The 26,020-nt window shown below is 38.9% G+C and overlaps 1 protein-coding gene across 2 annotated transcripts in view; it reads right to left on the bottom strand.

Moving 5' to 3' along the window:
* Positions 1–343: 343 nt before the first annotated feature.
* Positions 344–26,020, bottom strand: part of GDAP1 (ganglioside induced differentiation associated protein 1) — a 28,146-nt gene continuing 2,469 nt past the window's right edge. The window contains exons 1-6 of one of the 2 annotated variants that reach the window (XM_082044519.1): positions 10,976–11,180; positions 10,572–10,764; positions 9,191–9,364; positions 6,634–6,728; positions 6,078–6,192; positions 344–4,134 (exon numbers count right to left, since the gene is read on the bottom strand). In XM_082044519.1, the coding sequence (XP_081900645.1) occupies positions 3,752–4,134; positions 6,078–6,192; positions 6,634–6,728; positions 9,191–9,364; positions 10,572–10,764; positions 10,976–11,026 (1,011 nt within the window). In that variant the 5' untranslated portion in view covers positions 11,027–11,180 and the 3' untranslated portion in view covers positions 344–3,751. Of the gene's footprint in view, positions 4,135–6,077; positions 6,193–6,633; positions 6,729–9,190; positions 9,365–10,571; positions 10,765–10,975; positions 11,181–26,020 lie in introns of those variants that run through there. The other variant, XM_082044518.1, reaches the window with a different exon arrangement.

The following is a 26,020-nucleotide window of genomic DNA, read 5'->3' on the forward strand; positions in this document are numbered from 1 at the left end:
TGGGAGGAACTTTAAAGATCATCTAGGTCCAGCCCCCCCGCCATGGGCAGGGACAGCTTCCAGTAGACCAGGTTGCTCAAAGCCTCAAGTACTGTTGCCTGTTCCTCTGCTTAACAAGCTCCACTGATGGCTGCTACCACGCAAGATTTAAAAAAACAACAAAAAAAAAGCTTATGGCCAGACTAACACGTGTCGGGGCACACTGTCAGGTCTCATTAAGGACAATGTCAGTGGGGACACAACTCACATTTATCGTGCACCTTACAGAAAGGAGTCCCAGCTTCTGCAGCTCAACAACCTAAGCCAAGAATCAGTCACACTCAGAAGGGAAGTGGGGATATTTTTGGTATGGACGAATTGTAAACAAAAACTGCTTGCCCTTCTTTAAATGGGCTTTTTACATTATTAAATGGCTTCTGTTAAGCCTCGTGCATACACAGTTCAGACAGACAACAAAAGAAAGCTATCACTCTAAGTGTTGTTTCCAGATACATGCAACACAATCCGCTGAACACTTTTTAAACTGAAGTATCAGAAGCGTCTCTTCTTGAATAGCATCCAACTCCTTAAAGCAATGCTGTGTGATCCTCAAACATGCTTTCTTTTACTTATGCAGAAGACATAAACCAGTCTAGAAAGTGGTCTTAGAATCAATGTTTATTGTGCAGGTCCCACATACAAAGATATGATATGGAATATATCTGATGTGTGATATGAGAACAAACAGTAACTGAGAACCAGAAAATTGCTTGTGTATGCAATCTAAATAGTGTACAGAGATACCCCAGTAAAGAAAATAAACGAGGCTGAAAAGAAACTTTACAAGCACCACACAAAAGCTGTCCCACATAAGGAGCCATACACAGCATATGTGCTTCTAAATCTCATCCTATTTTGAGGAATTTAATCATGGATAAGCCTTTTGCTGCCACATGTACAGAAATGCACAGAGAACTTCAAGGCAGTGAAACTATCCAATATTTGAACTAACAGACATTCATTAAACTAGACATCCAAACTTTTCCACAGTAAAAGTTTTATCCATGTTCATTCCTGCAGATAACTTTAAATGCTGTTCAGTAACATTCATTCTAGTGTGAAATATTATTTCAGCTTTGCCTCCTTATTTATCTAGTGTAGAAATGACACAAAAACACTAACAATATGTGCCAGAGAACCACTTGGTAGTAGACCAAGTAGTTGTTTCAAGAGCTCTTGAGAGATTGCTAGTCTGACGAGGATGCTCACATCCATCTTATGCCGAGATCACTTTGTGAAAACCAGGGTTTTTCCTGCACATTTCAGCAGCATGCCAAGGCAGAGCCCTGGAGGGCCACTGACATCTGGTGGTCATTTCAGTCCTTCCCAACCCTACCTGCAGCTCTGGGCAGGCAAGGAGCGGTGCAGAGATCATTGTGGTTTAGGGGGGAAGGAAAACTGCTCCATCACTAATTTGCCTAGATCACAGCACACAGAGCTGTTGGTGTGAACTAGACTGGCATGCCTCTGGAAATGTAAGTGTTCTTATCTAGACCTAACACATCACAAGCAAACGAGAAAGGAAAAAGTAAAATATAAATTAATCCTAAAGAAAGCTGAGTCATATATATTGAAATTTGCCATGACTTGGATGAGATTATATTTTACAGATGGCCAGTCAGAAATACGTGCCAGGGAAGTAGTGACAGGCCTTAGTCTGTTTTTATTAACTTAGTGGAATTTGTTGGTTACAAGTAAATGCAGATGAAACAAAATATACAAACAACAAACTCTGTTAAAGCTGCCAGCACATTCATAGTATCATTGGATTAAACTTACTCTAGAGATAATTAAGCTTTTCTAAACTGAGCACATTTAATTCAACAAATTTGTGAGAATAACTGGGTCATGAAATAGAATTATATGAAACTGTCTTTTTGACAAATAAAAAAAGCATTGTTTCCTAGGTAAGATGTTGCTTATTACTGAAAAGGAGCAATGAAATTTAGGTCTTCTTTTGCTAGACAACTAGCACAATATTAAATTATAAGCAGAAGTATTCAACAGTTTCATTTATTTTGACATCTGCTACACAGTGAGACTAGACTGCCAAGACAAAAACTGTCTCAGCTCTCTCCACCAAACTTGAGAGCGGATCTTCTTGCTGCTCAAAGCACTTGTGCAGAGATCACAGCCACCAGCACCGGACCCAAGACGTACTTAGGCATAATCACACTAATTGTTGATAGGCAAACATTTAAAGCTACATTTTTTTGTTGTTGCAGTTATCTACAGCTTGTAAACAAAATTCTGAGGCTTTCAGACATTCATCAAAAATACAAAAATTTTCAGCCCTTCCTAATTGCTTTCTCACTGCAAAATGATTCAAAGTCTACCTCCAGGTAAATGTGCATTTCTCATTGAAACAGAAGCTCAGTTCGAACCTAATAAAAAGCTCAGCATCTGCTTAGTAGGAAGTAATCAAAGTGTTTTTCTGTATCCTTCCTACAAGCTACATGAGTGCAGCTTTGCAAAAGATCTGCAGTACAAATGACCCAACTCCAAACTGACCGGTATTTTTCCACTTACCACCAATATGACACCTCTCCATAAGTAAACAGATTGCTAAATTACCGTTTCACCTTCAACCTAGGCTACCTAACCAGATTGAAAGCCAGTGAAGTATTTTAAATTACTTTTACAAAATGCATTGTTGTGCACTCATTTTCTCGTTGGCTGTGACGCATTGCGGGCAAACACTTCATAGAGGCACAGGCAATTGCTAAATTAGCCAAGCAGAGTGCAAAAAAATAACCAGTGCTCAGAGTGGAAACAAGAAAGGGTGCAGGGAACACTCGTATGGAGACAACTGGATCAAGCTACCCCAAGAGCAAAAGACAGAAGGAGTTGATAGAATGACAGCAGGAAATGTGCACCAAGATAGGTTTGGTTTGACTCAGCCAGGGCTTGCAGCTGAGCTGGGTACCTGGCTGGGCCAAAGGCCATCCAAAAGGCAAGTGGCAGGTTTTTCACTCCCATTTATATTATTTCAGAAGTCTAGCATCTGCTGACTGCTAACGCCTCTGGAGAATTTCACTCATGTGGCCCACAAATCACTGACGTTCATATCTGTTTCAGGACTCTTCCTGTACTACAACATGAACATATAGTGACAAAAGTGGATCCACAAGATCAGTTTTTAACACATTTCTAAAGGTCCAGCTGCAAATCAATAGACATTAATCAGTACAAAGACACTCACTCCTGTACATACCAGGCACAGAGCCTATGCTCCACTTAAATTCTGCTCTGAGCCTTTAAAGTAAGTGCTATTTTCAGTATCTCAACAATGCTGGTTTCTGCACAGTAACGCATTTCACCCACAGTGAAGAGCTGTCATATTGCCGCATATCTTTAAAACAAAACAAACAACAACAACAAAAAAGAAAAAACAAACAAACAAACAAACATACATTATAATTAGGTCAGCTACTAGGTAAAGGAGACAAAAACCACTTTAACAAAGCATCATCACAGCCCTTGTAGGTGCTCATCTGAAAAGAAAGTCTCTCCTTTGTTGTCCCCCTAACATACATTTTCCACAAATATCTCGGCATTGCCAATCCAGTTATGTAACAGCAGAAGAGGATTACTGTGTGACAATGTTCTAATTTACAGACATAACCTTTCTTCTACTTCTATGTTTTACTGGGGATGTTTCCTGGGGGGGTGGGTAGAGATGCCCTCCACTCACCATGAGGGACAGACAGGTCTAAAGATAATTTTGCCTGGTTCTAATCAATAACATCATGTTGGGAAACCTCTTCCGAAGACATACGAAAGCAAGGTAACCCAATCCCGCCAGCACGCTGACCAGCAGGGTCGTGCCAAGAACCCTGGGCGCCCTCTTCTTGGCCACGCGGAATGCCGTCGGCAGAACGGCTGAGATTAATATATTGTTGACGTGTCCTAAAACTTGGTAAAATGCTTTTCTCTTCAGGACACGCTCATAATAGGCTTCCAAGTTGGGTCGCTTTCCATTTCCCCAGTTTCTTCTTGCTAATCCCAGAAACTTCAGACGATGTAATGTGACAGCAAGTGATACATCTGCAAGACTGAAGAAATCACCACAGAGCCAAGGCTGATTTTCACCTTCTAAGCAGAGACAAAACAAAGAATTAGGAGCTAATGGTACAGAAGCACATGAAGAAGCCTCCATGGGCTAACATTTAGTTTAGTGCTATTTCAAAATGCTGTCTAATAAACACCACCAACACTTCAGCTATGACACGACTTTAATCAATGAACATTTTGTTAATCCCTGTCCATTCTTCACACTATATTTTAAAGTCTTAGGCTTAGCAGCCTGGCCTACATTTCTTAAGGAAAAAAGAGCCATGTAAACACTTACTTTCCTCAACTGCATTTCTCAGATCTGGAATAATTAAACAGAAGTGGAAAGGAGGAAGGCAGATTAACTTTTACTGAAAAGCTACTGAATTTATCATCTTGCCTGTGCCACTCAGCTCTACAGCATTCACTCAAGAACTACTAATCTGCTGAAGACTTTCAAGTCAAAAACAGATCAGATGACTGACCTGCACCAAACACACCAGCTCAGTGAGAAGACGGAGCTTGTCCACCTGTCCTTCTTTTGTGTCTGCTAGAACCCAAACCATGGTTTTTTTTACAATGGGAAGTTTGAGAAGTAATGGATATTCACACTGCCCACCACTAGTCAGGAGCACATGCAACTTGTTTGCCACCAGAGCGAAACAACTGCTTGGCACACTACTGGTGCCACCCCATTTTAACTACTTATTCAGATGTGGAAGAAAGGCCTCTGCGGAGAACAAGAGTATCCTGTGATGCTGAAAAGACGTGTGGGGATTCACCCAGTGCATGAAGTAAGATAGATGATGGAAAGGAAGACCAAGAAAGCTAACCTGTGTGAAAGAAAGATGCATGCAGTGGCAGCAGCAGTAAGTGAATGAGAAATATGAGCAGCAGAAACAAAAGCAGCTCAGAGGTTGACCAGGACCTGGAAAAGCGTTATATATAAACCTCAAATATGTGAATACCTCAGATAAAATTCCAAGAGACAGGTAACAGCCATTATGTTTTAGGAAATCCTGTGATCCTGGAGGTTTTCATAGGATCACCCATATTGTATCAGTTGACTCCTTGGAAAGGCTATTGAGCAGAGAAAGCAAGGGGGCTGCTAGAAATGGTGACAGACTTGTTCACTGAACAAAATCCTACCATCCTTTGTGAGTTAAAACATTTTCTGTGACTCTTTTGCTGTTCAGTCAGTAGAAAATTCAACCTAGATTTTCAATCACTGGTTCAAATCTCCTGTCTTGACAGTAACTGATAATTATTAGAACAGCTATTTATAGAGCGAAATGCAAAGAGTTATCGATCTGAGCAGATGCAGTTGATATTGACTGATGCTTCACACAGCTCCCAGTGAAGTCAGAGGAGGGATTCCTATTAGCACCACTGGGAGTTGCACCAGACTCCGAATAAACAGAACAGTAATTCCATTTAAACCAAAATTGACTTTCATTCGGGTGGACGGCAGGTAAACACCACTGCTTTCCAAGAGTGTGGGGGAGGAGGGGTGGGGAGGGGTGCTCTTTAGTAATTAGAGCACTTATCCAAATGGCTAATTCTGCATATACTGCAAATATCAGCACAGTATTCAAACAAGATTGTAATAAACCTGGGTTAAACATTAAGGTCATGATCATTATAGTGAGATGAGGCCTACAACCACAACATCAAGAATAACACTCTCTAGTTAAGGTTTTTCTTATTTTGTTGATAAAATACTGAAAAATTGTGCAGCTAATTATACTCACTATGCTGAAAATGTGATCAACACTCTCATAAAGTAGTGGGAACTCACTGACAGCAGCAGTAAACTAAACTAGTATTTAAAACAGTACTGATCCCTTCTGTGATGTTAGTTCTGTATATGTTGAAAACTGGATACTGGATACCTTAAAACCAGTCCTATAATGGTGCTGTCAACAAGTTTACTCAGTCTCCCCAAATATAAGAATCAACAGGATTTAGCAAGAAAAATTCCTTACCTGGCGTTTCCTCATTTCGCCGCTGCAATTCAGTCTCAACCTGATCCAAAACTTTTTCCAGTTCATCCAGTATTTTCTTTAGGTATTTTATATTATCATGATCCAGCAGTTTAGACTAAAGATATACATGGGTTAGTGTTTTAATCATTGTACGGAGTTCACACTTGTATCAGAGAAACCTTTACTTAGATACTACAGTGCTTATTCATAAAACGTGACTATTTTCTCCACATAATCAGCTTGATACCATTTGGATACTGGTGACAATTCAGATAACAGAAGAAAACCTTAGAGATACTAGAGATTGAGGTTCGCCTAACCCTGCAGGATGCTCAACATCCCAACACCAGCACTGATATATACTTACTAATAGTTCAGTGCACACTGGAAGTATGTAACTGATTTGGCGGACAGATCTGCTTCATGCCTTGTGGGGTTAAACCACTGCATGACATTACTGGCAATGACAGGTGAAATAAATGTATACATTGTGACAGAAAAAAATCTGACTCTAACAAGCTCATCGTAAAGGGGGGAATACAAGGAGTTTTCTTACTTTAAGGCGCTTCTGTTTTGCTATATAGGCATCTTGAAGGTCTGGATTCTCTTCCGCTAGTTTCTTCAACTCTGATTCTGTGTTACTTATTTGGCCTGGTTAAAAAAAAAATAAATAAAAGACATAAGATATCCAAATGTGCCCATAATGCAATCCACAGGAACTGATCAACAGCTTGTATACAAATATCACACCGAAAAAAAGTGATACTTCAATGAAACATCACCACCAAGTTGGGATTCAAAAACATCATGTTTTGGAAAACTTAACTGTTGCAGAAATTGACCCCACCATAAATTGACCTCACCACACCTTTCGCTCATCAGTTTGCAATGAATTCCATACAGTGGTGATCTGCCAGGCAAGAATGAAGAATTCTTGTTAATATTTTTCTCCTATTCAGATAAAACCATTTTGCTGCCAAAAAAAGCTACTAAATCCATTAAATTCTACTACAAATACCTTAGGTCTCAGGTGGTTTTTTACTCAGTTCCTGGGTTCCTAACACAGTTTTCATGCTGAGAAAGTGCAGATAAGCCCATACCGAGATTTTTCTGAAGGTCACATGCATAATTCCACAGCAAAAGCCTAAATACCACTGAATACGGAACCAAGGTGTTTTCGGTCAGCTAAAAAGTTCATTATGGAGTATACAGATATTCTAGAAAAACATTAATTATCTGACTTAAAGAAGGAATGATGTGTAAAATTTAAGATAATTTTACTAATTTTTACAATGTGTATAGCCTTTTTTCTCCTTAAAATAAGGCTTTGCTTGAAAATGCCATATTTACAGACCTAGAACACCAAATGATAGTGAATATGTTATCTTCTAAAAATAAATATTTCTAGTAATAAACTGAGAACAAAAGAATAATTATAGGGACTGAATCACCTCTCACTTGTACCTGATAATTAAGATTAGTTCCAATTAAGTCTTATAAATTAAACTGATGAAAAATGTTTGCTAGAGAATAATGAACTCGCTGGTTTATATATTCTTTCAACATGACATGACTGTGAAAGCCGTCTTTCAACATAGTATATGAAGAAACTGAAGGATGTAATCACACAACTAAAATCTTATATATGCAATTAATTACTTAATTAGATTTGGTATGCATAAACATAATACATAACTGGCTGGTGGCTTATCATATCTAGCACTTCGAAAAAGATCAGTTTTTCAAAGCTGAAAACTAAACCATCCTGGAGAAGTTTGAACAAGTAAAGGAATTATTTAGGAACACCCACAAGCTATTAAAAAAAAAAGCCTCAAATCAAGACAGCAGGCTATGCTTTATATATAGAAAGAAAATAGCCCAATTTAGACAATCAGTAATTTTAGCTCTATCAATATGAACATGTGTGTATAAACTGACAACAATTAATACCAACTAGAAGCTAGAGGGGAAGAGTATCTATGGTCAGCAGAACACAAGACGAGGTTGTAAAGTGAACCATAATGAAAGCACTTATGATTACCATGTGAAAACACAAAAACTATCAATAATGCCTACGAGTAAAGTACAATTGTTCAATAAACAGTTAGCATCCACATTTGGGAAAAAAAAAAAAAAAAAGAGAGCTATGAGAACTGAAAGATTATTTGCCAAGGATTTTTCTCAATATCACTGAATGTTTTTTAAACTAAGTATTTCTGCAAACTGGATTTGAAACAGGAGTTAATTTCAGGAGGTTCTGTGTTACAAAGGGCAACATAATCTACAGTTGTTTCCTCTGTCCTTAACGTACTTTTTCATAGGAAACTGGTATGTATATAAAAGTCCATCATGCACAATACCGATTCCGAGGAAGTCAAAAAACGTTTTACCATTGATTCTACCAGAACACTGTTTCATCTTTTATTGTAATTCTATATTGTTGTGTTATTTGCACCCAGGATTTTGGTTTAAATTGTGTTTTAACAATTTCCATTGGTCAGATGAGCCCAAGCTACTTACTTCTCCACACCTTTTTTTCTCCCTACCCGCAGCACCAAGTTGACACTAGCTCATTCTTCAGAGAAAAAGAGCCTGATGATTCTCTTATAATATATTAGACAAACAGACTCTGTTTCCTTGAGGCTAATCTGCATTTGCACTACTTTGAGAGGAAAGTAATTGCTTTAATTTAATAGGTAAACTTATTACAAGTTTACAATCACAAAAAATGGGTTTCCTTCAGTGTCATGGTTTGATGTGAGCAGTAATAGAGCTATTCCCTAGATATTGTTTTATAAGCATAAACAGCAAGGTCAGAAAATAAAATACTCTCAGCTGTCACAGCTGCCATTTTCTGTTATGCACAAGAAGCACATTTCCAATCACTGGGAAAAATAATTCCACAGACACCAAAAATGACACTTCTTTCCTATTTTCAAATCATAACAGACTACAAAATCAATAAAAAGCATATGCACAAATTATCAAGGACTGCAACTAAAACTAGAAATGTATGCTCAATATTTTCTGCTTGAGGTGACCTGAAGACACCAGATGAATGTAACGCAAGATCCAATTAACAGACAGGAATTCCGAGCTATACCAGTACATACTACGAATTCTGCTGGTAGCGTAGGCTGGAATCATGGAGTCCACTGTTAACTCGGGGTGCAGGATGCAGCCGTGCGTGTAGGCATCCATAGGCAAGGAGTCTAAAAGCTCTCTATAGTGTTGCACCCTTGGGTAATACATGCTCCCTTCTTCTGGCATTAATCTTGGTACTTCCTCTGCAATACAAAGTTAAAAATAAAGTTAAAAAAAAAAAGAACCATCTAATTGACTCAAAGCAGTTATTTCCAAAGTTACTTCAGTTACATCCAACCAGCACAGATGACACAGCCACAGCTAAGAAAGCTTCACTGGTTTCCACCGTAACTGAACAGTGTTATCACAGCTCATAGAAACATACATACATGTACTTAATTTTAAATGTTGCAATAATTCCAATTCCTACAAAGTAACCCACATAAAGACATATTTAAGGGGTCTTCAAGTCAGAAAACAGGACTCAGCATCTATTTTATACTTCTAGGAATATGTGACCATGGCACACAACCCTTTAGCCCTCTCACATTAGGGCACAACTGAGATTCCATTAAGGTGTTACTGCTGAAACATTACTACAGCTACAGTGCTGTAAAAATTACAGTACAGGAATCCGACTAAAAGCATGGTTAGAAGCATTCCAGCACACCTCTGAGTTTTACCCTGCCCTAGGTCTACCTAGGCCCCAACTCCCCATTTGATGAAAACACCAGCATTAAATACATATTATGTTCACCCAACAACAAAGTTTTCTTCATGCCTTAGAAATCGCAGTGCTAAACTCCTGAAACACAAAATGCATCTTCACACCTAAAAAAACCAACCCTGCATTTCTTCAAAAATTGAGGTAAAATTCAAGAGCCTGCATGTGACCCCGTCCAAGTTTTTTCTTCTTACTTTTTTACTTCTTCACTCCATTTTGGCTACAAAAGTAATTTGCTCATTCTACTTCCTTCTTCCGCCCAAGATTATTCTGGAATTAAGAATCTTTTTTGTTTGTTTCTTGTCTCACAGAGAAGCAGGACCTGGCCGATAACTGCAGCTGTGCAGTGTTCTGTTCCACACATTCTGTTTCATCTTGGAAGAGCGTCAGCACAGCGCCATGCTGTCATCACTGACTTGCCACCTACCTGAAGGGGTAAGGAGGGCAGCGGTGGGTTTGTGCTTAGGGGGGCTTGCAAAGGTGCAGGAAGGCCTTCTGTTCATTTTAAAGGAACGTGTTTTAAGCCCATACCATCAACTATTAGGAAAGCCCGTGTACTTGTGAGACTGTAAATGCTATTTGGTCATGAACGAACCAACACGTAGGGATGAAGAGCTGACTCCAACACTGCTGCAAGCTACTGGCACGTGGGGAAGGATTTCACAGTGAAAAACCTATGGGATTACCATCCACAAACGTTGCTTCAAGGTAATCGATGATCTGCGTCGCCTCACAAATGATGTTTTCCCCATGGATCAGGACAGGTACTTCTCCGGAGGAATTTAAGCGCATGAACCACGGTTCGTTGTGCTCACTCAGCGGCAGGTTTACATCGTGCTCTTCGCACTTCAGGGCTTTTTCGGCTATTGCCAACCGCACCTGCAACGATGTGATCGGGGTTACGCCGGTGAGCAGCACGCCCTGGACAGCTGTCCCCGCCCTGCGGAGCCAACCCGGCCCCGGCCCGGGTGCCGGCCCCGGCGCTCCGCTCCCGCCTGCCCAGCACCCACCGCCGGCATCGCCCCACCCTGCACCGCCGGCAGCCCGGGGGAGGCCATGGGGCCTGCAGGCTGCCCCGCGCCCCCCTCACCTTCTGCGAGGAGAAGGACTGAGTCCAGTGGTACAGCACCAGCGGCGCCATGCCCGCGGCACCGGGGGCCGGCCGGCGGCACGGAACGAACGGCGCGGAACGGCGCGGCGCTGCGGCGGGCGGGGCGGGAGGCCTGCGCGGGCACGCAGCGGCGGCCGTGCCCACCCCGCCCGTGGAAATTGAAAGAAGGGGGTGCCCGGGGGTGCAGAGGGCAGCTCCGTTTCCCCCGCGCTGTTCAGAGGACAGTACTTCCTAAGGGGAAACCGCCTGCAAAACCGCCTGCAGCATCCCTTTGGGAAGCGCAGGAAGATGGATGCGTAGGTAAAAAGGTCACATGGCAGGACTTCCCTTTTTTTTTTTTTCTTTATTTCCTTGAACAAATACCTCCACTATGAACGTCGATTACACCGGCATCGTGCTCTTAGGGGTTAAAAAAAAAAAAAAAAAAGCAGCTATAAATGTTATCAATCAAAAGACATCCTTAATTTGACCCAGTATAAATGGGGTATAAATACTCCATTGCCAAATGCACTTAACTTATATAAAGAATAAATAAAGATAAAGCTCTAAAATAATCTAAATTTCTTTTGCCTCCGGATGTGTTCTTTCAATCTCAAGAGACAAGGCTTCTCAATTATTTTTTTTCTAGACAAAATTAGAAAAAATGAACAATTTTGCAGAAGGTTTTTTTTTTTTTCCCCTATGTGAAGTAGGGCCCTGAAAAGCATCTGATAACAAACACTAGCTTCTATCATCAGAAAATACTTCCTTTGTTCTCACACTGGAGATAGTTTAGAAGATGCAATTGCTGATAGTACATGCCTTATTTATTAGACACTACCTGCTGCATCAGGGAGATGAGCAAACTAAAAACCATGGTGAGATTAGAGAGTCCAGAATATTGTTTTCTTCATCCTGACTGCGTGATCTGCAATAAAGGAGACTGCTCTGGATGAAACTGAATAACCCACTCCCACATGCATTTCTATATGCCAGATGAATCTCAGCATTAGTATCCTGAAAACCTGGACCCAGTATGTCCAAAGCTACATAACAATGCATTTGATTTTAAGGGAAATTTTGACTAATATTAAGCAAGGTACTGGATTTAAGTCCCCAAAAGAGACAAGGTGATGGACAAATCTTATAAATCAAAAAGGAATAAACAAAGAGCCAGCTTCCAGTCCTGCACTTTTCACACGAGTGGGCACACGGGCAGCCCTGTTCCTACCCAGAGACTACTCCCAGCTACAGTCACAAACAGAAATAATCTCTTCAGAAGGGCAGACACAATGTGAGGTTTCTCACAAATCCCAGCTGATAGTAGACAGTGTGTTACAGATAGTAAATCCTACATTTTGGGGAATTTAATTATTCAAAAAGTTAGAGAATGTGCTTAGAATTTATAATAAGAATACAGTCAATGGAATGAGATAAATACATTGTGACTAGACTTATTTCTCTCCAAGATACACATCTAAGGTAAGAGAGGTGGAATACTCTGTCATGCACTAGGGCTTTAACTCACTGATACACAGTTATTCTCACAGGTCTCTACCTGGGTTGCCGTACAGTTCCTCACAGCTAGATCTAAAAATGTCTCAAGGCAAAGAACTGAGAATTGGATACCTCAGGAATTATTCTTTTTAAATTTACACGCTCTAGAAACTCAGGTTTTGGAAGTTTTTTTTTCTTAATTTTACCTTTGAGGCAAAATGTTTGCATTTTGGCAGTTACCAAACAGACCACTGCTCCATTTTAACTCCTTTGTTCAACTAATTAATGTCAAACATGGACTTCTGAGTTTGAGTTATGTTTTGTTATCTGTTTCAAATGCCTAGAAAAGCAACAAAAGTTATCTCTCTTCTAATACATCAAAGGATCAGTGAGAACAGTGTTTCCTCGTTCAGACCTGTTCAATAACAGAGCAGCTGCCATCATACTCGGGTGTTTCTCCTCCCTTTAATCTCATTAACAGCACTGCTATGAGGTACCAGCAGTAAGTCCATGTTTACCGCCCAGCAGCAGCCCAGCTGTGGGAGGGAGCGCTTGTGGCTGCGCTCCCCCAGCCCGGCTGTTCTCCCGACTGACCACACGAGGCCTCCCTTATCCAAAAATACGATGCAAAGTACCTTCTCCCTCCAGAGATGCTGGAGAATAAACGATGCTGATTGCCTTTTTCTTCAGGACAAGCACCTACCGATCTGCCTGTGTTTGCTTCCAAGCCTCTCTACCTTCTCATACATGGAGAAAAGCAAGCAAAAGGGCCAGGTCATTAAAAAGCTCGCAGCATCCTGGTAAATCTTGTTCCACGTTTACACAAAGCTTTACACAACTGAAGGTCTCCATAAAGGTATCTTTTAATGTGTAAATGTCATGAATACAAAAGCAGCACAAGACACAAAGTCACACCACTGCAAATCTGACAGGCACCTTGGCACGATGTCATTGCAAGCAGACTGCTGGCACTATGTGATAAATCACTTTTCTTATCATACTGATATTCTTGCCCTGCTTCTCTGCATGGCCCCTCTTGGGCCTTTTTTAGCTCATTGTGTACATGTTTACAAAAATACACCTACATCTTTCTGCAAATTTTTTTAATGCACATATTTTTACATCATGGAAAGAAAATAACATTTACAGGTAATACTAATTGACTACCAGGAACAAAATAATCTTAATAAGCAGATGTATGAATTAGGTCAAAGATCTGGAAATCAGTGTTCTGGTAACCAGTTTTCTTCCTTACTTCACCACTCCATGATATTCTCAGGAAACCTTTAGGCCAGATATGTCATTAAAGTGACTGATGCAAGTAAAAATTACAATCTCTTATCATAGAAATTCTTTGTGCATATTGAAAACCCAGTTTGATTAGATTACAGTAGGAAAAAAATATAATCTTTTGCTTTTTTCTATGCAGCCAGAGCCATTATAGCTGAAAATCAGCTGGATTCTCTGTCTGCCTAATTAACAGATGCATTGGTTCATTCCAAGTGCAGAACTGGCCTGTCAGTGGTGCAAGAGTTAATACTGGCTGGGAAAGTAAGACGGGTTCTATTCTGGACCTTCTGTCACCAATAGTTATTGGCTAAATTCCAGATGCAGACGCTGCACTACTGGCAATGACATGGGTCAAAAAAACCACAGCATTGAATTCAGATACACAGGTGAGATTTAACATTGACACAAGAACTGTCTTTAATATGACTGATGAATTAGATATGCAGCCCTTCAGAAACAGTGACAGCAAAGTTACATCTTGACACTCACAGTTGTGCCCTAATATAACTGTGTATAAAACCATGGAAGGATGCCAGCCTAAGTAATTCTAAATAGCTGATGCATATTCTCTAGAAATATAGTTACTGAGTTACCATTTTACATGCAACAAAATCCACCTAAAAGAGTTACTATTGATTGCATACATTTCTAGTTCTTGAGATATAACAAAAATATGCATTGTTCTAATGCTATAAAAACTTCAACTGTTTGAATGATTGGAATAAACTTTCCTGAAATATCAGGCTTTTTAATCAAGCACAGAAATATATTTAAGATGTTTACATAATATATTTACATAAGGTGCAGAAAGGGCAATTTCCTAGCTATAAACCTTAAAATCTAGGTATTATCATTACAGCTTTATTCAGTCTATCCCTCCTCAAACTTTTACACAAACAGCATCTTCAAATTATAAAATCTAACGTATCAGCCAAATTCAAAAAAACTAAAACATGTTTTTATGTACTTGCTTTGTGTTTGTGTGTTATGTGTAATATGCTGGGTAAGGAACTTGATCATTACTGAGCTGTTAGGAACAATTCTGTATCATCACTTCACATGTTCATCTTCCCTCACATTAACTTAGATGCGTAACTCACAGGAGTAAAAATCCTATTAAAAAATTCTCCTGTGTTCTGTACCTCTGTGCTCAATATCCAGGTGTTGATTTTTCTATTGGTTTTAATCTAACAGTAATGACATTTTGTTGAGCAAAGACTGCCATCATGTTGCATGTTTGCAGGGCACTGTCTAGTGCATTGGGTTTTGCCTGCCCATTAAAATTCACATATTACCACAGCAGAAACAATAAACATAAAAACCAGTATCTTCCAGCTATTGCCTGTGGTCAAAAACAGAGCATGCGATTTTGAGCTAGTAAACCAGATTATTTAGATGCTGAAACAAAGTCCACCAAAGCTAGTGCGGTGATTTGTACTGACTTGTATATCAAATTGTACCACAACCACACCACAAAAAATAAATATTCAGGAACTGGGATGACAAGCAAGAACAGAAACCCTTGAGGAAAACCAAGGGGTTAATTACAGTTTTGTAAAACATTCTTTGAAGTCTCATGCAATATTTTCTTTGACTGAAAAATAATTTTAAAAGATCTTTCCTGAAAAATTAGAGAAATCAGATTCTTTTCATCCCTGAAACAAGCCCAAAGTTCAACCCTTTTCAAATATTTCTAAAAATCTTAGTTACGCTTTCTATTGAAAATGTTGTGAAAACTTGTATAAGTTAATCTGTAAATGAGTTTAAACTAAGCATTTGATCTTTTTTTCAGCCAACTGCTCACAAAAATAGTTTTAAAATACTTTAAAGTATATCATGTATTTCCAAACATTTTCATTGACAAGTAAAAAAAAATAGCTGCCACTAAGGAAGCGCCATTACTTTTAACAACAGTAATCATTAAGAGAACACAGAAACATAGTTCTCACTTAAATAAGCAGATTTTTATTTCTTCAGCCTTGATGTTTGTCATTTGCCGTTTGTGCAAGCTGAACTAAAAACCAGTAACAGGCAAAATGTTTCAATTAGCCTCCTTGCAATCCCCTTTCATGAGATAGTCAGACACCCATGTTAGATGGAAATATGAAGAAGTGCTTTCAAAAGCTTGGGTCACCCTCTGTTCCAGAGTAGTCTGTGCCAGCACCACAAGAGGGATGAGACTGTTCTGCCCTGTGCCATCCGTGAGCTACGCAGCACCACAGAAAATCACCAGGGCAGGCTGGGTAACCCAACTCGTGGTTGCTTGTGGAAGGGCAGGTGCCATAAGCACAGGTAGAATATTTTGTCTTACCAACATTTTTTTATTCCCAGTCTAAATCACAAATCACGCACCAGTACTGCAGTGTCTTTTCGTATTATCATGCAGCAGAAACAAAAAGTAAGCTAGTGGGCGATTATTATATGACATTTTACTGTATTTACTGAATTTTGAAAGCCAGAGAAATTTTCATTAAGTTTCATGTCTCACTACATCTGTATTAGCAAAGTGGAATTTTTATTCCTGATATTTCCCAGTGGAGGGCCCTCCATGTGCATGACTTCCAGTGCCAGCTCCCATTTCTGTGCTTGATGAAGGACATCTCAGAGCTGTCATTACACAACTTTCATCCTCTGCAGCCAGACGTCAGGATACTATTTTGTTAGGCCTTCAGACAGGTCTAAATTTTTTCACCTGTTTTTCTTCAAACTAACAAAACTGCTACCCCATATTTGATTGATAATTGTTCCTGGAGTTTTTGAGTCCCTTGGTAAGTGTTGATGAAAAAGCGTAAAAGAACTGGACTGTTAGTTGAGACCAATTAGTAAACCTCGAACTTGAGTCCTAATCCAAACTGATTACCCTTTAGTTTAAATTATTCCTTTAGTCTGTGGATGAATCTTATTTCTAAAACATCTCAGATTTTAGCAATTGGAATTTGTGTTTTAGGTGTACTGAATGGTCAACTCTCTTGCTTTGTAGACAAAGGTATTTTGTGGCACACAGGTATTTCCAGTGAAGTAAACTCAAACTCGTGTAGCAATAATTTAAGAAACTGGGATTTTCTGATAGTTAAAAATTATCTATGTCATGTAAAACCCTAAATTTTCAATGCTTGAAATCAAAGAACAGCAGAAGGTAAAAAAGCTGGACAAATTCATTATCAAATAGGACATGAACACAACATTCACCTTGCTTCTCTTGTAAGCAAGACCCTCATTTGTGAAAGTATAAATAGGACAAGATATGGTTTTGGGCAGCAACGGATCTGGGCACAGAATCATTGCCTGTGTTCTTTTGGCACTAACAGAAACTGGCATGATTTTTTCTCAACTGCATAACGTCACTCTTAAATCGGGAACAAATACCAGAGCTACTGCTCTGAAAACACACTTCCCTCATCACATTTAGCTGAATGAGATTTTCTTAAGAAAAATAGATGTAGTATATTAGTAGTGTCCACTGAAGGCAGTAATACTCAACATTTAGCATTTACTGAGTTATCTGACCAAAAAACAGGGGGAAAAAAAAAAAAAAAAACACCAAACCAAATAAGCTACACAGAGTAAGGGATGAATTTAAATCCTGCATGTGTAACTGATACAAATGAAAGTATGAAGTTGCCTCCGTTCCCTGTGCAAGTTCAGGGGAGAAGCAAGGGCAGCAGGCGATGGTATGTGTCTGAAATAACAAACCCTTTCCACTAACACCCCAGCTAATGCACCCACTGGGGACGCAAATCCAGAGGAGAGAAGCTGCAGAAGCTGAAGCGAGCTTTTCAAATTTCACACAGACACATAAACTCGGAGTGGGGGTGGAGGAAGACGCAATGTCTTCGCTTAATTCCTATAGCATCCTATCAAGTCCAGTGGCCAGAAGACAAAGGCAGAATTTGATTGTGTGTCACAGTCCTCAGAGCAAAACACAAACATTAAAAAAAATATAGAAGCTATATTAATAGAAGAGTCAATATGAATAGAGCTTAGGGACAAGGAAGTGAGAACATTCTTTTGGCCTGGAGGGGATAATCTATCTTTTCAAGATGAGGATATTAGCAGGGTTTTTTCCTGACCTTGAATAATTAAAATTCTCTCTCTAACATACTCAATAGGTCACTGCCACAGACTTCCAAGGCTATCTCACTTTATTTCAATATATTGCACGAAGTGAGAAATTACTGGAAAGAACTTTTTAATCTTAGTCTCTTTCTGACTTCACTTTATAATACATTTTAATTCCAGATTTGACAATGTGTATGACCTAAGACTGTTGAACAAAGAGCTATTTTCCAGTCCACCTTTCCTGCTTTATAAAAGCTTCATGCTTTAATGGTTCCAAGTCACTGGAAAACGTAATCAAGTTAACATGAAAACGGAGCCTAACAAGAACATGGCTCATATCTTGGAGCAGTGTTTTAATACTGTGATTAAGTTGTATTCCCCCTAAACTGCATCCTCTTTGAACTCCCTGGCCTGTGATCCCGTTTCCTCCCATTTTCTTGATCTTAGCTTCTTCACTGCTGGCAGAAGATCCCTCTGAACTGCAGATGCATTTGTAAATGTTTTATCAATGTCTGGTAACCAGCAGACCTAGTGGGTGCTACAAAAGTGATCTGGGTCTATCTCGGGGAAGAACTGCATGACCATATTTACTGCCGATGCTATTCTGGTGGCTGTATGACGTGCTTCTCCCCTCTGGCTGAGCAACACTTGCCTGTTCATCTTTCAACACTCACTTCAAGCATGACAGGATCGAATAAAACAGAATTTACTAGTAGCGAGCTTACTTGTGTATTGAAGACTTCCATTTTAATAACTGCATCATACGCAGACATATGCTTATTTCAATAATTGTATTAAACATTTTGCAGTCTAGGCAGATTAGAGACTTTGGTTATATTAAAAAAAAAAAAAATCAAACCATAAGAAGATACAGTACTACTATATAAAATAGTTCAAATTAGCATGGATGCACAAGCCTGTTTGTTCCCATTAATTAAATCTTAGGTTGGCAACAACACAGTAGCTCCAGCTCTGCACACCTCCAAACGTGGACAGCAGCTGTTTCTCCCCAAAACACGGAAAATAGGGGTGAAAAATACTGCATTTCTTGAAGCAATCACGCACACAGGATCACCTCTTCCAAAATCAGGCAAGTAGCTTAGGTACACAAACTGAAACTCACTCAATAGCCACCAGAATGAGCCAGGCATTTCCAGTGATCAGTTAAACTCAATCTAGCTGGTTTTAGCTGGGATACAGTTAATTTTCTTCACAGTAGCTACTATGGGGCTATGTTTTGGATTTGTGCTGGAAACAGTGTTGATATCACAGGGATGTTTTAGTTGCTGCTGAGCAGCGCTCACACAGAGCCAAGGCCTTTTCTGTTTCTCACACCACCCCACAAGTGAGTGGGCTGGGGGGGCATGAGAAGTTGGGAAGGGACACAGTTGGGACAGCTGACCCCCAGTGACCAAAGAGATATCCCATACCACGTGACATCATCTTCAGCAATAAAAGCTGGGGGAAAGAGAATGAAGGGGGCAATGTTTGGAGTGATGGCGTTTGTCTTCCCAAGTCACCCTTATGTGTGATGGAGTTCCGCTTTCCTGGAGATGGCTGAACACCTGCCCACCCATGGGAAGCAGTAAATTAATTCCTTGGTTTGGTTTGGTTGTGTGCACAGCTTTTGCTTTACCTATTATCTTTATCTCAACCCAGGAGTTTTCTCACTTCTACTTTTCTGAGTCTCTGGGGGGAAATGAGTGAGCAGCTGTATGGTGCTTAGTTGCTGGCTGGGGTTAAACCTTGACACTTGCACAAGATCTGTACTACACTTTGTAATAGAGATGAAAACGACACACAATTTTCACACTTCAATTAAAAAAAAATAGAAATATGCCACTGACACCACATGGCAGAGAAAAGATCACATTTTTTTTCTTCTCTTAAGCCTATACAAATAAATTTCCAGCACTAAAACCACAGATTCACACAGTTGCATAGTGCCCAGTTCATTCACTTTCTGGATACTGAAATTTCGTGTAGGAAAATCCTGATATAATGAATTTTCAAAAATGGCTGACATTTTAAAAGCATTTCACTGGCTGCTATTTTCCACATATGCTGAGCAATCAGCTGTCAAAAATCTAATCTCATTAAAAGTTTTGCTAATTAGACAAAAACTGCAGTCTCCAGCTTACACAAAACCAAAACCATACTCCTTTATACATTAAAACAAAACTGCAATGCTCTACTTCTAACTTTAGCATGCTGTATTACAGAACTGCAGACCTCTAGCTCCATTATGTTTTTTGTTTTCACGGCAGAACTTTATATAAGCAAAAATACCACATACTTAACCATGGGTGAATTAACAAAAATTTTGCTATGTTGTCATAGGAAACAAGTGAACTTCAAAATGAATTTTTAGTTCTCAAATCAACTGAAATAAACTTTGTACCTATCATATCCAAGTATCATGCAGATTAATGATAGTTCACAATTTTAAAATTAATGAACTAAGGTGATATCTCACATGAACTTCATAGCACAGCTCGTTGTAGGCATCCCTGCAAGATTTAATGATAAATACATGCCTGGCTAAATACAGTTGATTATTCTACAAGTCAATTACATTTATTATGCATTCAGACAAAATAGAACATTATATAATTGTTTTTTAAACACACTGTATTATTGGGAAGATAAACATTCTGTGATTAGAGCAGAGGTCATCATAGAAGGGGTATTTTTGTATTCTGTATGAAACTTAGATTACATTTCACAGTTACATGCTGAATACACATTATAGCTGGGTTATAAGAACTGAAATAATAGCTACTTTTTAACAGAAGACCTACTGCAACAAGATCATAAACTTCTACATAGAAGTATTTTGTTTACCATGAGAATTGCAGTTACTAAAGGATGATTCTTTGATAAAGAACATTAGGAAATCTGTTTTAGACTCCACACCTAGCATCATGTGTTTTCTACTAAAAAGAAAAAACTGTTACTTTTAACCAAAACTAAGGCTCAAAACCCTCCTGATCATAGCATTTGTCTCTAGGGAAAAAAAACAACAAACAAACAAAACCAAAACAAACAAAACAAAACAAAAAAACTATTGCAAATACTAATTTGCCCAATGTCCATCTCATACTTGCCAGAAGCACAGACATATATAACATGTTCACATGCAGAGCTACAACAACAAATTCATGGGACTTCACCAAAAGAAGAGCACAAAAACTGTACTGCACCTGCAGAATACACAGAGAACCATCCAAAATTCTGCTTGGGTGGTTATTTCTTCCAAAGAGCAGAATCTAATCTTTAAGCTGAAATGTCAGTAGACAAATAGAAACCTATTTTGCAACAATGCAATGTTACATTAAGCGTATTTGCTAAGAAAGCCAGTTTTCAAGATGCAAAATGAGATAATGCTGTAATCCATATGGTGAACAGGTTTCTTCATCATACAAAAATATCAGGACACTATGTTACCAGCATTTAAAAAAGCCAACAGGACAAAAGCAAACCAAGTGTAAATGAGGTCTCATAGCAGCTGGGAGTTTTAATTCATTGGTTAGGCTGATTATGATGCACTAACCCATGCTATATTTTTTTTCATGTAAAATTAAACATCAAAATATGTTTAGGTGTTCAACTTGCATGTTTGCTGTGGTGAGACAATTTTTTCCCATGGGAAAAATATTCCTGGATAAGCACAAGATTTTTCAATAGGGTGAATTTATCATCTCAGGCATAACAAGTATCTGTTTGTCTTATACTATTTTATCAAAAATCAGTTGGAGTAAGCCCTGTTACTCTCACCGAAATTTAAGCAGATTGAGGGAGTGGCTTTCTATTAAAGGTCTTTGCAGTGCAGCCTGCATAGCTCCATGGTTGTGTCCTCTAAAGCTCAATTCCTTTACTGAGGACTTTGTTAACAGAAACAAATCTCAAAAGAGACTACACTGTATCTAAAAATATCCATATTAGATTCATCTTCAAAGAGCAAAAATCTCAGCTTTTGCATCTCTAGTAGCATTTGCCTTCTTTTCTCCATCGTCATCTGAACAAAAGAAAAAAAAAAACACAAACAAAACCCACTAATGTTGTACCTATAACTCATATTTTAAATGACAATTATTTTCAATCCTTTTTCACAAATGGATTCACTCAGATAAACAGATTTTTACATGAAGCTAATTAACTATCCGAGGTATAAGAAGAACCAATGCCAGTTCATTGGTGAAATGCAACAGCTGTTATGTTCTGCTCCAGGACAGCATAACCAGAGTGCTAAGAGCCATCTTTTAAAATTTGAAATATTGTATCTAATTGCTATTTTAACATTAAGTTATCACCTTCAAAGCAAAAGAGGCATTTCAATTTTTATCAGAAAAAAACAAATTCACAAGACAGACCTCATGTTAAGAGAGAATTAGGTATGAATGCAGACAGCCATGCAGTCTCATCCCTATGTCTGATAGAATCAAGGCAGATCATAAGGAACTGCAATGTCCAGGGAGTAACTGGAGAGGTGCAACCCCTATGGAATTGGACATGGGTGCCTTCTCATGACCTGCACAGCTCTGGTGCTGCAGGTGATGAAAACCACAGAGCTGGGACTGTCTGTTTGATGAAGAAATTATCTTTAACAAAACCTTTGTGAAAGTCTGTAATCACTGGTGATGAAATAGCTAACTAATGAAGGAGGATTTCCAATTAACAGGTGGCCCAATGCATGGCAAAAGGCGTAGATCTCTGAGAAGATGTAAGTGGCTCTCAACAGAGGTATTGGGGAAAACAGCAGTATTGTGAGCAGTGAGTGAAGCTGCTGAACTTTTTTTCCTATGATATTAAAGCAACATGTATGAAAATTAACTCGTTAGCTAATTTACATGAAAATTACCAGAGGAATCAAGATATCAAAGGTATGACATTCTTACAATTTAAAACAAAGCAAATACACAAAATACACATCCAGGCAGGAGAGAGGCTTTACACATCACTAAGAAAACATGAAACGATCTCAGTTCTTATCTGACATGAGAGCTAATGCAAACTCTCCAAACAACAGGAAATGCCTCAGTCAGGCCACAAACCTCCTCAAGCACCTGGAAAATCTGTAGGACATGATGGTGCAGGACTCAAGAGCTTTGAGTACCGCTGCATGTTCTTCAAAGTGCAGAACGGGGTGAAGACAGGGGACTTCAACATCCAAGGGACCTGCTGGGCAGGTGCTACAGGGCAATTACAGTACCATGTCACAGGGAAAACTTTTTTACCCAGCATATGAGTGACTACATCAAATCTGGAATATTTTTTTCCTTTTAACCAATGGGAGTAAATTGACAGAGAATGCAAGACTGCAGGCAACTTGGGTGAGGGATTATAGGAAGACATTATTGGTAATTCCTAGGAAAAAGAGAATGGAATTAAAAATGAAAGATGTGAACTGTAAAGCTGCCAGCTTTTCTGGATGCTTTCAATTGCATTAGGGCAATCGTTTGTATAGATGCTCTACAAACAGAGCAAACGATTCAGCTTTAAGAGCAAAATAAAAATAAATCTTTCTGCTGGATTATTTTTAAGCTGGATTGGTTCCCTGATCCAAATCACAGCTCAGTGAAGAAACAGTTGTGCTGGCAGCACAGAGTGCTGGGGGCATGAGAGTATCTCAAGCCAGGGTCAGCCAAGACTGCCTTGTAAAAACCACAAACTGAGATTTGCTCTCTACTAGGTTTTGTTTTATTATGAACTGCAAAAAGAGCAATCCGTTTTCTTAAAGAAATAATGTGAAGGGCATAAAGACAAACTACCTTGATGCGAAGGGAAAATAAGATGAGTATCACAAGACGAACTTGACTAAATCGAGAGTTGTTCAATGAAACACTAGAAGGAAGTATACGCAAGTAGAAAGTAGGTCAAATTACTAAAGGAAGAATATTAGGGAAGAGTGCAAGCATGTAGGGGCAAAATCAGAAAGGCCAAATCACATAATGAGACCTGGTTAGGAAGGAACAGAAAAGGAAATGCGACAGCCCCATGGGAGGAAAACAGCAAAGGGAAGGGCTGTGCCAGTGCTCGGCAGCGAGGGAAAGCTTTCAGGTGCACCAAGATAAACCAAAACGTTAAATGCTTTCCCTGCTTCAGCCTTCACTAAAAGAGATACTATGTATTTTGACTTTAGCAAAGCTGCTTAGATTCGTTAAAAGTGATCCAGGCAAAGGTGTGGTAAGAGGGTGCACGTTGTTTACAGTTACTAAGTAATGGTACTAATGATTAAGTCCCAGCCTGAAGGATGTATCAAATACTAAGTCTGTATCAAATCCTTTAACATTCAATACATGCATTAAAAACTTTGATCTTGGAAGAGCTCAGCTATTGCATATGCAAATGTGTAAACCATTAGAGATCAGGGAGGAACTGCAACATGGGATTAAAATTCAAAATTAACTTGGGAAAGTAATCTTAAAGGGAAAAAAAAAGTGTGCAAGTGAATACCTGCTGAGTGAAAACTTCAGTAATGCGAAGTGGGAAGCAACTAGTTAAACACTGCTCTGTGAGAAAGGATTAGAACAACAGCAAATCACACACTGAAGACAGTTGTTACACATCATCTTGTTGTTACTGGAGTGGGAGGGCAGGAATCATCACACCATTGGTGCCTGGCACCAGTGTAAAAGAACAGTGTCATTTGGGAGTCACATGGAATTACACTACTTTAATATGGTACAATATTAGCTAAATAATGTGTTTCGGTTTTGAAATCAGACTTTAACAAATACCTAACATAAATGGAGAAAGTCCAGACAACAGCAACAGGGACAGTCATGAGGTCTAGGAGGAAATAATGAAAGATCCAGCCTGCACGGGCTAAAGGAAAGGGCTGAAGGAAGACATCACAAGCTGTCTTCGAACACTGATGAATTTGCTGGAAAGAGGAAAGCAATAAATCATTTCCGTCTTCCCTGAAGAAGCAAGACTTGAACTGCAGCAGTTGCAGGATTAAGATTAGCATTTAGGAAAAACTTGCTAGGGATAAATCTGATTTTGTGGATCTTTTCAACCTATATCATTTGGGAGGTCATTTAGTGTAATGATTATGATGTTACACTTTTCTGCACAGCAAGCATTAAAATGTTACACTTCACAGCAAGCATTAGAAAATTGAACACATCTGGAGTTAATTTTTTTAAAGTGGATTAAAGTATAGTGATGCACGAAGTTTTGTTCTGCAGACTTATTAAAAAAAAAAATCAAATCCACATCAAAACCACTACACATTAACTTGGCCCAGAAACAATATTTTATATTTCTTCCATAATTTCTGAGGTACTTATAATCATAACACTATTACTTACCATCATTATAAGATAACCTAATATCTTTATACATTTGAAAAAATATATAGCATTCTAATACATTGCACCTTACTTGTATGGAGAGTTTTTTTGTTGTTAAAATAACTTTAGAAACAAATAAGATCAAGATAAATGTTGTAATTTTTTTTTTTTAAAAAAAGGGAGGCATTTTTATTTAAAAGTCTCATTCAATTGCTTAGAACAAGGCTGAAAATAGAAGTCCGAGTACAGAACACACTCATCTTGTTTTCAAGTTAGAAAAGGATCTGTATTTTTGTTTTTATAAGCTTTATCAGCACTTTTGCAAATAAAATAATAACTGTATTCACTGTGTAAGCAAAATATCTCCGGAATTAAAAATACTATCCTACTGGCTAGGTCCCAGATTCAAGTGCAAGGTAAAACTCATACCTACCAATGCAGCTAAGAGAGTAGTTTCATAACACAACGTTTCTCAAATACCACAGCAATTCTTTTGCAAAAAATCCTTTAGAATAACTGTTCCAGTATTCCCAGTAAGTTATGTGAATTTACAGTACAGTAAGAAAAATTCATGTGCCTGTCCTGGAAGTCAGACAACATAATTTGCATTGAAGTTCTACAGAACTATGTTTATAAACATTAATTTAGAATCTAGACATAAAAATTGGCATAATTGTTGTGGCCATTCATATGGAGCCAGGAAAGACCTAGTTGGCTTTGAAATTTCTACACTGTGACTTTTGTACCACCTTTACTCCTCTGTTCCTGCCTCCCACGCAGCAGTCCTGTGTGGGAACTCATCCCATACAATGTGCTCAGCTCATGGACTTCATCAGTTAAGCATCCTGCTTCTGTTCTGCAAAGCACTTGAGAACATTCTTCAGAGCTTCGCTTTATTTGA

The sequence above is a fragment of the Streptopelia decaocto genome (assembly GCF_964273445.1).
Source record: "Streptopelia decaocto genome assembly, chromosome: 2".
NCBI lineage: Eukaryota > Metazoa > Chordata > Aves > Columbiformes > Columbidae > Streptopelia > Streptopelia decaocto.